At 40.3% G+C, this 15,065-nt stretch overlaps 1 protein-coding gene across 12 annotated transcripts in view; it reads right to left on the bottom strand.

The window, feature by feature from the left end:
* The window catches only part of LRP1B (LDL receptor related protein 1B), a 1,327,274-nt gene that overhangs the window by 291,287 nt on the left and 1,020,922 nt on the right, over positions 1 to 15,065 (bottom strand). For all 12 annotated transcript variants that reach the window (XM_073305381.1, XM_073305383.1, XM_073305382.1 and 9 more), the window contains 4 exons: positions 12,713 to 12,835; positions 10,332 to 10,451; positions 7,468 to 7,596; positions 6,233 to 6,355 (listed from right to left, as the gene is read on the bottom strand). In XM_073305381.1, the coding sequence (XP_073161482.1) occupies positions 6,233 to 6,355; positions 7,468 to 7,596; positions 10,332 to 10,451; positions 12,713 to 12,835 (495 nt within the window). The remainder of the gene's footprint in view (positions 1 to 6,232; positions 6,356 to 7,467; positions 7,597 to 10,331; positions 10,452 to 12,712; positions 12,836 to 15,065) is intronic.

A 15,065-nucleotide genomic window follows, 5' to 3' on the forward strand; every position in this document is an offset into this window, starting at 1 on the left:
TCTCATTGTTCCCAGCACATCAATTTAACATGCCCTAGTGTGTGGTACTAGTACTGGAGCAATGTAGATGGGAGCTGTAGGGAAAAATGGTAACTTGTTTCCATGGTTCCTGCACTTGAAATCAATGAACCTGGGCATGCAAACTTGGAATCTTCTTAAAAAGAGTGTCCATTCTGGCTGTTTATTCTCCCTTTTCCTGAACAAGGTTATAAGGGCACAAAAGGAGGAGTAGCCATAATTATCCTGCCTCATGGCTCCTGATTGGCTCCCCACCCTATGTAAACCAAAGGGACATTCCAGGAAGTGTCCAGGCAACAGCGTGGATTTCCTATATCGGCCATGACCATTCTTAAACTCCTGGCTTCAAACTTGGCTTGATTTGGACCTTGCCTTCTTGATCCAGACTCTGAAATCTGCCTCAGACTCTGATCCTTGGCATTGACCCTGGCATATGGAACTTGACTGTCAACCCCTCTGCAACTGTCAGACTCAGGTTTGACCCTGCTCTGACCTTTGGTGCTGACTGGCCTTGTCAGGATCCTGATACTTGCTCAGGAGGTCATTAATGGCTGTCAGTGACAAGTTGTTCTGGACCTGGACTCTGCTGGCATGGTGCCTTCTCAGTGCAATAGTGCTGAGAATATCGATAACACTAGCACCATTCCCTGCCACGTGAAGGTCCTCCTGACTTCAGTTCCAGTGACAATTAATGTTGAGCCTATTTGATATATTGATTCCTCTGATCATTGGCACTGGGCCAGTGCTGTTGCAACTGTGGTGCTAAGCCTCTACAATGAATCAGCACAACTTATTGTCAAAACCCCGTCTGTCTGGCACGCTGGGGCTAGCAATCATCATTGCCATGGTTGTGGCACCCACACATACTGGTGCATGAGCACCAGTATTTGTAGAGTATTGCACCTAGATTTTCATCTCCATTAGATTTATAGGGCACGGAGTGCATTATGGGTTGCTAAAGTGGCCATTGCCATTATTTCAAAACATCTGTAGGCACAGCTTTAAAACATGTGTTCACTGGTAATCTTGAATATATTTTTGTCCAGCTTATGTAGCTCCTCAGAGCATCCAATTTGAAATAAACTTAGAGTATCAGCATCTCTTTGAACTTCCAAGTGGTGACAATAAGGAATTCTAAAGTGCTGCATGGAATGACTTCTCAAGTTATCCCTCAATACAGCCTTGAAGTGCCATGGAACATCTTCAAAGTGCCAAAGCTTCATAAAAATAATATCAGGACTGGTTTACTATGCCAATCTGGATGGCAGATAGAATTGGAATATATATATATATACACACGTCAAGTGCACCAAAAGATTTTAAAGTTCTCCTGGATTGGAATAATGCCTTCAAGCAAGATTCTCCTTCAGTAATAAGAAAAAGAAAAGCCTGGGAAACAAGCAGGGAGAACTGGAGGTCCTGGCAAATTCAGGGAATTATGATGTGATTGGAATAATGGAGACTTGGTGGGATAACTTGCATGACTGGAATACTTTCATGGATGGGTATAAACTGTTCAGGAAGGATAGGGAGGCCAGAAAAGGTGGGGGAGTTGCACTGTATGTAAGGGAACAGTATGACTGCTCAGAGCTCAAGTATGAAACTGCAGAAAAACCTGAGAGTCTCTGGATTGAGTTTAGAAGCCTGAGCAAGAAGGGTGATGTCGTGGTGGGAGTCTGCTACAGACCACCGGACCAGGTGGATGAGGTGGACGAGGCTTTCTTCCGGCAAGTCGCAGAAGCTACCAGATCGCATGCCCTGGTTCTCATGGGCGACTTCAATCATCCTGATATCTGCTGGGAGAGCAATACAGTGGTGCACAGACAATCCAGGAAGTTTTTGGAAACTGTAGGGGACAATTTCCTGGTGCAAGTGCTGGAGGAACCAACTAGGGGCAGAGCTCTTCTTGACCTGCTGCTCACAAACCGGGAAGAATTAGTAGGGGAAGCAAAAGTGGATTGGAACCTGGAGGCAGTGACCATGAGATGGTTGAGTTCAGGATCCTGACACAAGGAAGAAAGGAAAGCAGCAGAATACGGACCCTGGACTTCAGAAAAGCAGACTTTGACTCCCTCAGGGAACTGATGGGCAGGATCCCCTGGGAGATAACATGAGGGGGAAAGGAGTCCAGGAGAGCTGGCTGTATTTTAAAGAATCCTTATGGAGGTTACAGGGACAAACCATCCTGATGTGTAGAAAGAATAGTAAATATGGCAGGTGACCAGCTTGACTTAACAGTGAAATCCTTGCTGATCTTAAACACAAAAAAGAGGCTTACAAGAAATGGAAGATTGGACAAATGACCAGGGAAGAGTATAAATATATTGCTCGGGCATGTAGGAATGGAATCAGGAAAGCTAAATCACACCTGGAGTTGCAGCTAGCGAGTGATGTTAAGAGTAACAAGAAGGGTTTCTTCAGGTATGTTGGCAATAAGAAGAAAGCCAAGGAAAGTGTGGGCCCCTTACTAAATGAGGGAGGCAACCTAGTGACAGAGGATGTGGAAAAAGCTAAGGTACTCAATGCTTTTTTTGCCTCTGTCTTCACGAACAAGGTCAGCTCCCAGAATACTGCACTGGGCAGCACAGCATGGGGAGGAGGTGGCCAGCCCTCTGTGGAGAAAGAAGTGGTTTGGGACTATTTAGAAAAACGTGCACAAGTCCATGGGGCCGGATGCGTTGCATCCGAGAGTGCTAAAGGAACTGGCAGATGTGATTGCAGAGCCATTGGCCATTATCTTTGAAAGCTCATGGCGATTGGGGGAAGTCCCGGAAGACTGGAAAAAGGCTAATGTAGTGCCCATCTTTAAAAAAGGGAAGAAGGATGATCCTGGGAACTACAGGCCGGTCAGCATCACCTCAGTCCCTAGAAAAATCATGGAGCTTGTCCTCAAGGAATCAATTCCGAAGCACTTAGAGGAGAGGAAAGTGATCAGGAACAGTCAGCATGGATTCACCAAGGGAAAGTCATGCCTGACTAATCTAATTGCCTTCTATGATGAGATAACTGGTTCTGTGGATGAAGGGAAAGCAGTGGACTTGTTCCTCGACTTTAGCAAAGCTTTTGACACGGTCTCCCACAGTATTCTTGTCAGCAAGTTAAAGAAGTATGGGCTGGATGCACTACAAGGTGGGTAGAAAGCTGGCTAGATTGTCGGGCTCAACGGGTAGTGAACAATGGCTCCATGTCTAGTTGGCAGCCGGTATCTAGCGGAGTGCCCCAAGGGTCTGTCCTGGGGCCAGTTTTGTTCAATATCTTCATTAATGATCTGGAGGATGGTGTGGATTGCACCCTCAGCAAGTTTGCGGATGACACTAAACTGGGAGGAGTGGTAGATACGCTGGAGGGTAGGGATAGGATACAGAGGGACCTAGACAAATTGGAGGATTGGGCCAAAAGAAATCTGATGAGGTTCAACAAGGACAAGTGCAGAGTTCTGCACTTAGGACGGAAGAATCCAATGCATCACTACAGACTAGGGACCGAATGGCTAGGCAGCAGTTCTGCAGAGAAGGACCTAGCGGTGACAGTGGACGAGAAGCTGGATATGAGTCAACAGTGTGCCCTTGTTGCCAAGAAGGCCAATTGCATTTTGGGATGTATAAGTAGGGGCATTGCCAGAAGATCGAGGGATGTGATCGTTCCCCTCTATTCGACATTGGTGAGGCCTCATCTGGAGTACTGTGTCCAGTTTTGGGCCCCACGCTACAAGAAGGATGTGGAGAAATTGGAGAGAGTCCAGCGAAGGGCAACAAAAATGATTAGGGGACTGGAACACATGATTTATGAGGAGAGGCTGAAAGAACTGGGATTGTTTAGTCTACGGAAGAGAAGAATGAGGAGGGATTTGATAGCTGCTTTTAACTACCTGAAAGGTGGATCCAAAGAGGATGGATCGAGATTATTCTCAGTGATAGCAGATGACAGGACAAGGAGTAATGGTCTCAAGTTGCAGTGGGGGAGGTTTAGGTTGGATATTAGGAAAAACTTTTTCACTAGGAGGGTGGTGAAACACTGGAATGCGTTACCTAGGGAGTTGGTGGAATCCCCTTCCTTAGAAGTTTTTAAGGTGAGGCTTGACAAAGCCCTGGCTGGGATGATTTAGTTGGGAATGGTCCTGCTCTGGGCAGGGGGTTGGCCTCCACAGGTCCCTAGATGGCCTCCACAGGTCCCTTCCAACTCTGTTATTCTATGATTCTATGAAAAGAAAAGAAATGAAATGCTGAAGAGATTGACATTTGGGGCACTGGCTTCTGGGAGCTATCCTCTGACTGTGATCAGACAGGATCTAGAATTTTCAAGGACACGGCAGTGCATATAGTTGGAGCATGCTCAACTGGTGGAACACCTTAGGTCAACTTACAGGTGTCTCAGACAGCTAAAAAACTTTAGACCCCCATGAGACCCTGAGAGTAAGAATCCTACAATGATGTTATCTTTAAAGAAATAAATATTTACTAAATATATACACAACAGTATTCCAATCACTTTGCTGCCCTATAAGACTGATAGGCAGAGTCAAGGAATTTGAAGATTTCCAGCTCAGATGCTGCTCTTCTATAGTTTGCAGGGCATGGATAAAGAACAATCGTGTCTAGGAAGGGAGAACCATGCGATGGGAATAGGATTTCCAAAGGAAGGGAAATGCCCCCTGTGATGGTAAAAATACTGACGCACAAAAGTTAATGGCATATGAACGCTGCTGACAGTGAAGGAAGTCCACACAGTGTTCTCTCCGAGATGTCATGGGACCCACCACGGAGAAGGAGCTGGAGTCAAGGGGTAATAAAGTAGGCGCGCTGGTTGTCATTCTGTTATGGCTACTGTCTCTGTGGTATTGAGGTGCTTGAGCTGACTGTGGCAGGAGCAGGGCTGATTTGGTTGCCCCCTTCCTCCCCGTTTCACAAGGGAGCAGCTCTCATGCTGCCTCTTACAATGAGTGGTAAGGTGCATTTGGGAGTGGGCAACTTTAGTCTTGGTAATGTGGATTAAATCTTCCCATTCCTAGGAAAAGTTAACCATCTTGGTAACTGTATCACCTGCAGGATACAGAAACACCTGAAGATTCTGAAAGGGCAAGACCCTTAGGTACAGAGGGATATCAGAAGTTCAAATGCTCTATTTCCATCTAATGGCAGGGAGGAAGTACTTCCAAGTGACTGGACTGGACTGGAGGAACAAAGAGAAAAATAAGTGTTTATCTGGAACACTATGGTCACATTAACTTCCCACAACGCTTTATCGTATAATAGATTTACTACTACGACATAAGGAAATGATAAGCATACATAAGGTTTATGTTACCATAAAAAAATCACATATGCTTCACTCTTAAAATCGCTTGATGTTCATATATATTTCAGTTACCCATGTATAAGCCATAGATGATAGAAATTTTAGCAATGCCTAATATAGATAGAAACCTCATGTTTTAGAAGCCATAGATCATCTCTAACTGTTTGTGTGTGTGTGCACACGCACAACCATGCTCACATTCACATAAAGTGAGAAAGCATGCACACAGAAGGTGTTTTAGATTTTGTCTACATACTGGGCCAGATTACCAACAGATTGGGCTTGGACATTTTGTGCACACATATCTACTTGTATTTTGCATGCACATTAACTGCGCATTCACAAATTCCTGAGTTCCACATACATATATGTGGTGGATGCACATGTGTGTACACAACCTACTGAAAATTAAGCCTAAGACTATTGCAGATAAACACACTGGCATAGTTTTGAACAGGGGCTATATGCCCCAAGAACTCCTTGATGCAAAAAGGTCAGGCAGTCAGATACAGTATGTATAGAATATAAAACAGCAACAAAGAAGTTTTACTGCTTACTATGGCACAGTTTGTACTTTATTATTAGCCTGCAGTATGAACATATATAGATTACTGATAATGTATTTACTTCATATATTAACTCTATTAACTCATATTTTTTAAAAAGAATCAACTATAAATTCATATAGCTTTTGCCTCAAATAAGTATGTACAAAATTGTGCTCAACAGGAACAGCATTAGATTACAAACAAATATTAAAACAAATTTAGAAAGTGAACAATTGTCTCATTCAACAGTAAATTAGAATATTAAATTTTCTAAAAATTCTTGTCTTCATTCCCTATAGGCTTTTAAAAATGTCTGTCCTATTATTCAGATTGAGATTTTTCTCACTGTTAATTGTTTAAATTATACTTGCCACATTCCAACGACTCATCTGATCCATCTCCACAGTCGTCATCGTGATCACATACAAACTGTTTGGGAATGCAGACTTTATTACGGCATGTGAAAGAGTTCTCATCACAAGTGTTATTAGGAGCTAAGGAAAAAACAGCACATAAGAAAAATAAGGAACACGCAGAACAACAGGACCTACAGATACTTTACTTATTAGAAAAACAAGTGAAGTAAATTAACTAGTGCTCACTGATTCGCAACAAATAATCACGCACTTTGTCAGGCGCATATAATACCAGAAGGCACTACTTGCCCTCAAAATAAGGAATACAAAAGTAGATTCAAAGATTCAAATGTACTTAAAAAAATAATCAAAACAAGAAAAAACACCAACGGGGCAGGGGTACTTGGTAATACCCAGCACTGCCTCATTGTGGGAAGAATGTTCTGCAAAGAATTCCTCCTGGTTACACTACTTCTGAATGACAGCTCTCTGTAACTCTCTGTAGAATAACCCACCCCAGACCTCATGCAATAATGGATACATAGTCAACTGAGAGAAAATTATCTGAACATTTTCAAATTTATAAAATAGTTTAGTTAAGCAAATACAGATAAAATACAAACCCACCTAAATTACTGACCAAACCCCAGACATCCTTAATCGGATTATAACCCATATACCTACAGACAAGAAAGTGGAGTGGTACCAAGAACAAAAGATGGGGAAGCAGCAGATTATAAAGTACCAGAAGTAGAGATGAGAATAATTAACATGACTAAATTATAGATACAATTGTATCTTACTCCTCTATGAAAACAGCTAATTTCTGTGATTTCAAAAATATACTTTTTTCTTGCTAAAAGCATGTAAAATGCATAATCAATAATAAAACTTCCACTGTTGTCTAATATGGTGAAAAAAGGAACAAATATTTATATTTGAAACATATACAATGTGTTACATATAGTGGACTAGATCCTCAGTTAGTGTCAATCAGTATATCTTCACTGAAGTCAATGGAACAATGATGATTTAATTAATCTGAGGATCTCGCCCAGTGTATGACTGACCAATCTCTACCCAGTGATGATTTACAGTATTTCATATGTTGCACCATACAGCCAAATACTCCATCTGGTAGTGGGTAGAAGGCCCAAAGCGGGAAATAAAAGACACCAACAAGTACCATGAAAAGAGAAAACGTCAGAATATATTTTTAAATGTACAAGTTTGGCATAAAAAGCACATACCGCAGCCGGCTGGAGAGAGTTCATCACTTCCATTAGGACAGTCCCTTTCACCATCACAAAGCCAGCGTTGGGGGACACAGGCATGGGAACCTAGGCAGCTGAACATATCTGCAGCACAGGTTACCGATCCTGGAAAAAACGCTACAGATTAGGGTTGCTAAATCCAAATTGAATAATTTGTGTGAGGTTTATAAATAATAGTTCTAGGAGAGCGCTTTTTTTGTTTCCCTTTAAAAGAAAGATGAAAACAACAGATTATCCTCTGTACGGTACTCTAAAAATTCAGATGAGGATTGTATTCTAAATTAAAGGTTTGAATATCTACCCTTCCTTCTATATACGTTCACCCTATTCACACGGTCATTCACCTTTTTTGTAAATGAAAGAGGCAAGCTATCTTACTATACTTTATGTAGTGTATTCAGAAGAACAATTTTAGAAAGCATAGACAGATGTTTTTGGCAACTACTGAGTATTTGGATTTATTGGAGAAGGAGCCTGATCCTGAAGGGGGTTCTAACAACCCTCAGCTCTGCTCATCACTGTCAACTCCCACGGCAGCTCAGGATCAGGCCACAAATCAGGGCCCAAATGCCCAGTATTGAACAATGAATGCGAGGTAAGAAGAATCCCAATAGTTTCAATGAATATACTTCTTTTTCCTGGAAAATTCTTTATATTTAGCACTTTATAAGACTTTTACCAGCATAAAGAAAATAATTTTTCATTGCTAAGGTTGGCTTTTTCATGTTTGTTTTAAAACAGACTTTCCTCTAGAACAGATTTTTATTTATCCTTTAGTACTTATTAAAGACTTTTTAAAGGGATTGCTTTTATGTAATCCATCATTATTATGTCTCTTCTCAGGTATAACAAATTGGCATATATTAAGGAGAGAAAGTAGATTTCCATTCACGCCTTTGAACGTTTAATACAAAAGTTAAATGAACTCACAGAATTTATTTTATGATTCATTTTAATTATTTTAACCAAGAGGAAAAACAACTCATGTTGCTTTTATTAGACTGGCATTTCAAACACTTCTGAAGTTAAATTACGTTATGTTAGAGATAGGTACACTTCAAATGTTTCAGAGAACTGGGAAACCCATACGCTTTCTGACAGCCCTGTTCTACCTGGAAACTATTTGTCTCCTGCTCCTAAGATGAAATAGGGCCTTGTCTCCCACTCCACAGCATTTTGTCTTTAAGTAATCTTCAGAGATACCAGATAATTCTGTGACAGAGCTTTCATCCATAAAGGGATCTATGACCAATGCTAAGTCATAGATAAGGAAGAGAGGTAACATCTGAACAACTTAAAAAAGGAGTGGTGGCTTTTATTGATTTGTTTGGTCCTCCTTTTTTTCACTTTTCCTATTTTTTACTTGAAGTTGTGTATTTAGTGGGCATGCAGCCTATTGAGCCTCAGGCCATGAAGTCTCTTAGGTTTTGACAATGTACCATAGCAGATATGTCTGAAGTACCTGCCCCTTCTCTCTTTACACTGCCTTCACTAAACCTGTTGCGGCCTGGGGGGGGGCAGGCGGCATGAGGGAGGGGGGCAGTGAGGCGGGGAAGAGTAAGAGAGAGGGCAATCTTGCTTGTTAAACAGATATCACACCAGATCCCTCTCTTTCTAGTAATTGTGATGGTAACAGATGAAATTGAGTCCCATACATGAGGGATTCTCTACTTAATTGCACTCTGGAATACAAGGGACATATCTGATTCCCCAAAAAAGGTAAGATATGAAGAGCTATGGATTTTCAGAAAGACACCAAGATTCAGAAGGATGCTGGGGTTTGACTAAATATGGAAAAGACAGTATCTAGTGAAAATAAAAGAAAGCAGCAGGAAACAGCACAGAGACTTTTGATAGGCATTAGGCACCGATCACCAAAATATAAAGGTATTTAGAGCAGGGGGCCTCTTTACAGTGGTTGGCTCAGATTTGGAGAACAGGCAAAAGTTTGGTTCTTATTTTGCCCAAACTGGTTCACCATATCTACATCAGTGTGGTGCCTCCTGCTGGTTGTCCTAGGAATTAGCTCAATTCCATCCTGGAGCGCCCTCTGCAGGCCAGTGGCTCACCTGTCTCAGGCCCCCATGTCTCTCCTGGACCCCAGTGCCCCTTACCCTGGGGTTCTGCCCCAGCAGTACCCCTGCTCTGGGTCTCCCCTCCCAGGGGAATCCCCAACCCTCTCATCCACCTTGCCTCAGTGGCTACTGCCAGTCGTCGTCTAGCCCCTACTCACTGGGGCAAACTGCAGTCTGTCATGGCCACTCATCATTGGCAAAGAGGTTGGACCAACTGCCTCTGCCTATCTCTGGACTGCACCTCCCTTCCCCAATACCTGCATAGGCCTTTATCAAGGCCTCAGCCTAGGGAGTTGCCAGGCTGGAGCTCCACAGCTCCTCTAGCCTTTCCGCAGCCCTGCTCCGCTCCAGGTACCCTTTTCTCCCAGACAGCCAGGCCCTTCTCTCTCCACAGCTAGAGACAGACTGACCCAGCTCTTCCCTGAGCCCTTATAACAGGGCCAGGAGTGGCCTGATTGGGGTGTGGCCCCAGCTGTGGCTGCTTCCCCAATCAGCCTAGCCTTTTCTCTCAGGAGCAGGGTAACTGCCCCGGTACACTACTTTATGAAGCCAGACCCACAAACTACACACTCCACTCACAAAAATGTATCTGCCTGAGGCAGAAAAATCATCTGTGCTCGAGAAATAAAGACAATTAATAGCTTATGGTTAAAGAGCATGACCTAAAGGTGCTGTACATTCTCCACTCCCATTAATTTCCGTGCAATTGCTCTGCACGTCCCAAAAATATGATGTGATAAAATAAGTAAAAATTATAGTACTCACCACAAATAGCATCACTCTCATCTAAGCCGTCTCCACAGTCATCTTCACCATCACAAGTCCACTGCTTAGAGATACATTTGTGTGCCGAGCAAGCAAACTGATTCCATGAACAGGATGAATCTGGGGAAGATATCAGCCACTATGCTTGTTATGTTCACAGTAAAAGTGAGTTTCCTGCATGCACTAGCATAATGTAAAAGCTCTTCCTTGCTTTTTAGAGCTGTAACTATAGATGAAACTATACTATAATTACGTCCCTTTGGAATCAGAACTCAGGATTTGTGTTGGTTTCCAACTGATTTATGTTCACTAATACTTGTAAAAAGGACACACAAAACTTTTAAATTAAAATAATTTAAAATTATTTTATGAGTAGGCTGAAGGTAAGAACTTTTAAAATAAGAGAACAGTTCATGCATTTCACATACATGTTTTTGCTATGGCAAACCACTTTGCAATTATGGTAATAAGTGCAGAGACAAGTAGTCCAATTCTTCAATCATTTCCATCATCTTTGTATTTCACTATTTAATTACATCTTGAGAAGACTTCCATGTTCTTTTTCTCATCTGGAAAATTGGTCTATATTTGCATTCTGTTGTTCTAACTGTTTACTTTTTTGAATACATTGGGAAATAACAATGCTCTGCTTCAATTCAAAATCAATCTGCAGTAGAATATCAAATAAATCCAGTTTCATATTAAGAATTTCATTTAGAAAACTTCAAGTCTCCTTTTTCCATCCTTCCCACAAGAATAAATGTAGTATGATTTAACTGATAGAAAAATAATTTCAAGATGAATAATAGAAAAAAGTCATTTATTACTGTCTGAATTATATTAAACATTGTTCACACTATTTTCTAATGGATAAGAGCAGTAAACTGGAAAAAGGTAGCCAAAACCAAAAAAAGGCAAATGGGTTTCTTAATATTTTTTAAAGTAATGAAAAACAGAAAGCCTAAAATGCTTGCTGACAGGCTCAGCCTGGTAAATGGTGTCTAGGTCTGACCCTTCTGCCTTTCATGGGGTAGAGTTTAACTCCTGACCACACGATGAGTGGAGAAAAAAGAACACCGTGTACACAGATTTCAGGTTTCAGTCTGGAGCAAAAAGCAACTAGGAAACAAATGACTGTGCCATTGTGCTAGAATTTAGTTCTGTAATGATGAGACTAGATTGGTGAAATTGCAGAACATGAGGGGAAAAGACCAAATCTCATTATGATCATAAATCAAATTTTCCTGGGTCTGCAATAAAGCAATACTATAGAATCATGGATATTAGAGAGAGAAATTACTTAGGCCTGGTCTACATGCAGAGTTTGTACCAGTATAACTTTTTTGGTTGGGGTATGATTTTTTTTCTTTTTAAAAATAAGTTATACTGACACAGGCTCAAGAATGAACACAGTCGTATCAGTATAAAGGTGTCTAAATACCGTATAGCTTAGTCCTCTCTCCATCCCAGAATAAGCTTTACTACTATAAACACCTTTATAATAGTATCACTGTGTCCAGAATGGGGGATTATACCGAGTAAAGTAAATTGTTATCGCTGCAGCATTACAACTTTGGTGTCTAGACAAATCCTGAATAGGTAATTTTCTCTATCCTTGTTTCCACTACAGGATTTTCATTTTCAATTGGAATTTGCTTTAAAAAAGTCCAAAAGGAAGTTGTTGCACACAGAAGATAAACAATATTTTGCTCTGAAAATGGAAAAAAAATATATTAAGTTCAATGTATGTAAATCCAAGTACTTATTTCACAAAGTTCTATAGCCAACCTGTCTTGAGGTATATATTCCACAAACAAAGATAGGCTAGGAAAACATTAACTGTCCATGAAGTGAGCCAGGCAGAGGATTTGCCCTAGCTCAGAAGACCTGCTGAGAATGGAGGAATAGCAGTAGTAAAAGCCTTCTCCTTCTACCTTGATTTGGGCAGAAAATTGCACCATTTATCAAGTTACGACTATTTATTTCCCCTTTTCATTACCATGGCAGCAGCAAGCAAGTTTGTGTTTGGATTTACCACTATCTTTAGGCCAAGCTGAGGGGAGTCTGGGTATTGCCATCGTCTCTCTCGACAAAGGTTGGACCTGAGAAGTTTAACAACAGACATATTCCCTAAAAGTTTCCCAGTAACTATCTATAGAATAAAGATTACTGATTTGCAGTAGAAAATTCTAAAGTATTGAATGCATTATATTTTTCTCTACCCTTCTGTCTGGATTTCAAAGAGTTCATTAATAAAAATCATTGAAATAAAATGTTAGATAAAGAATGAATACTTTTATATAAAAATATGAATTATAAATCTTCTTTTGCACATGCATATCAATGGTTTTAGTAGCTAGAACAAGATAAAATGCTCTTACCACAATGCAATTCATCAACTCCATCCTCACAATCTTTTTGTCCATCACACAGCCATGTGTTCAGAATACATCTTCCACTAGGACATCCAAAATAATTTTCTTCACATGTGCGTTTGTTTCGAACTGTGATAAAATAAAGAATGTAATGTAAAATGGTATCTACTAGGTATGATTAGGAAACTAATACAATTCCACTGAATTTCTCAAAACTAATGGAAAAGGTTACTTTTTTTTCCAATTACCCCCAAGAGTGGCCGCTTTTTCAATGAATTTTTGATATTTTTAAAATTTATTTTTGTGAAAATATAGTTCTCTGAAAGGAGACAGATTGCTAGCTCAGGAAACTGAACTATTCTATACAGAGAACTAGTAATAGTAGTGCATGTTTCCCCACACTTCCCCAACAATGTATCTCAACTTGACCGACAAGAATATAGGGATATGGGGGTAGTTCAATCTAGAGGCCAGATGCTGAGCTGACGTAAATCAGCATAAGTCCATTGATGTCAATGGTGACATGCTCAACAGAAATATGTTTACTTATACAATCTGGCCCTCCAGTTCCATCCTCAACTATCTGCGGTGATCAATAGGATTGCCAAATTATGGTAGCATTATCTGTGAAATTCACTGGAATCTGAACTGACACCATCAAATCATTTCAGATAGGCCACTACACAGCTTTCAGATGGTTACTTTTGAAATCAGTGTGAAGTTTGCCATTCACTCATCAGTGGAGCCTTGGTCGCTGTTGACCTTGGTTCGATCTGGTTTTCTTTATTTATTTTTGGGTGGGGATGGGATATATACATTCATATTTTACTTCAGTAAAGTGGAATGTTCTACAGAAGGAAAGATGAAAGTATGCATATTTAATGAGTGAATTCCTGACACAGATGCAAATACAAATATATTGACTGACACAGTCAATTCCAAAATCTCAAGCAAGTTTTCTCCCACTGAAAATAAAATTGGATTACACTCGGTTTCAGATGAACTGCAGAGGTTCAAGATCACTCAGGTTCAATGCTACCTTGGTTTTCTACTTCCTCCTTTAGAAACTCCTGTTTTCACATGCCAGGATTATCTTTGTTGGTATCTTCTGTATTGATAAAAAATGGTGAAATCCTGACCCTACTGAAGTCATTGGGATTTCTGATACAGTCTTCAATGGGTCCACAATTTCACCCAGTGAGTCCAATCCTTAAAATATTTACTACCAAATGAAGGACCCAATTCAGTAAAGCATCCCTATTCAGAATAGCACTTGAGCACATACTTAAAGTGGTAGATTTATAACATGGAACTCATTATTAAGCTTGTGTTTAACATTTATTGCACTTGTGAACAGGGATGGATTAAGCACGAGTTAAAGTGTTGGGCCACAGTGTTTACTTCTGTGAATAGTTCCATTAATAAACATTACGCTTCGCAGTAAATTTTTGTGGGATTGGGTCTAATGTTTGTTAAGAAGGAACATGAACTATTTAACCATAAAAACAAAACAAAAAACCAACCAAACACACAAACACAAAGCCTAGTGATCTCAGCACAACATTAATTAAAAAGGAGAGAGAAAAAATGTCAGCTAGACCATGAAGAAAGCCATGTTAACTTTTCCAACTGTATCAAAGAGATAGAGGGAGACAAACAAAATATCAGCAAAACAAAAGCTTCTTTCAGAATGATCTATCTAGATATTTATATTCCACTAATCACTGTAGCATCTGAGTCACAAATAGAATTTGACTTTGTACAGCACTTTTAAAATGAAGGTAACCCAAATGACTTCCTAATTAGTAGTAAGAAATGGTAGTACTAGGATCATGAGGAAAATGAGGCAATTATCATGAGTTCAGAAGAAATTCTCACATTAGCATTTCCCTCTTACACATGAGGTTTGCCCATCATTACTACCACTACCAATTAAAAAAGAATGGTTCAGACAGTAACTTCATATAAACATTTAAAATGTTGAATACTTATCTAAAGTTCATCCACATTTGGACATTCTGGATTTTTTTTAAATACTCTGTTAAGTTTTCATAAATCCAAGATGGGGCCCCATCATCCCTTCTTTTCTGAAATAAGAACGTATTTAGAAAAGAACACCTTCCCTTGGTATTGAGGTGGAACTGTTTCTATTGCTCTGAGAGATATAAATAAGAGGACTTCTTGGTGTAATAATTCCCCATGAGATGGCTCCCTGAAGAGGAACAAAGCAGAAGAGGCTGGGAGTAGGCTCAGTATACAATTGGATAGACTATCTCATCAAAATCATGTTAGCACTCACTGGTCTTAGGTACGGAGTTCCATACATATGTGAAAAAAAAAAAACATTAATCAATTTCCA

The sequence above is a fragment of the Lepidochelys kempii genome, chromosome 11 (genome assembly GCF_965140265.1).
Source record: "Lepidochelys kempii isolate rLepKem1 chromosome 11, rLepKem1.hap2, whole genome shotgun sequence".
NCBI lineage: Eukaryota > Metazoa > Chordata > Testudines > Cheloniidae > Lepidochelys > Lepidochelys kempii.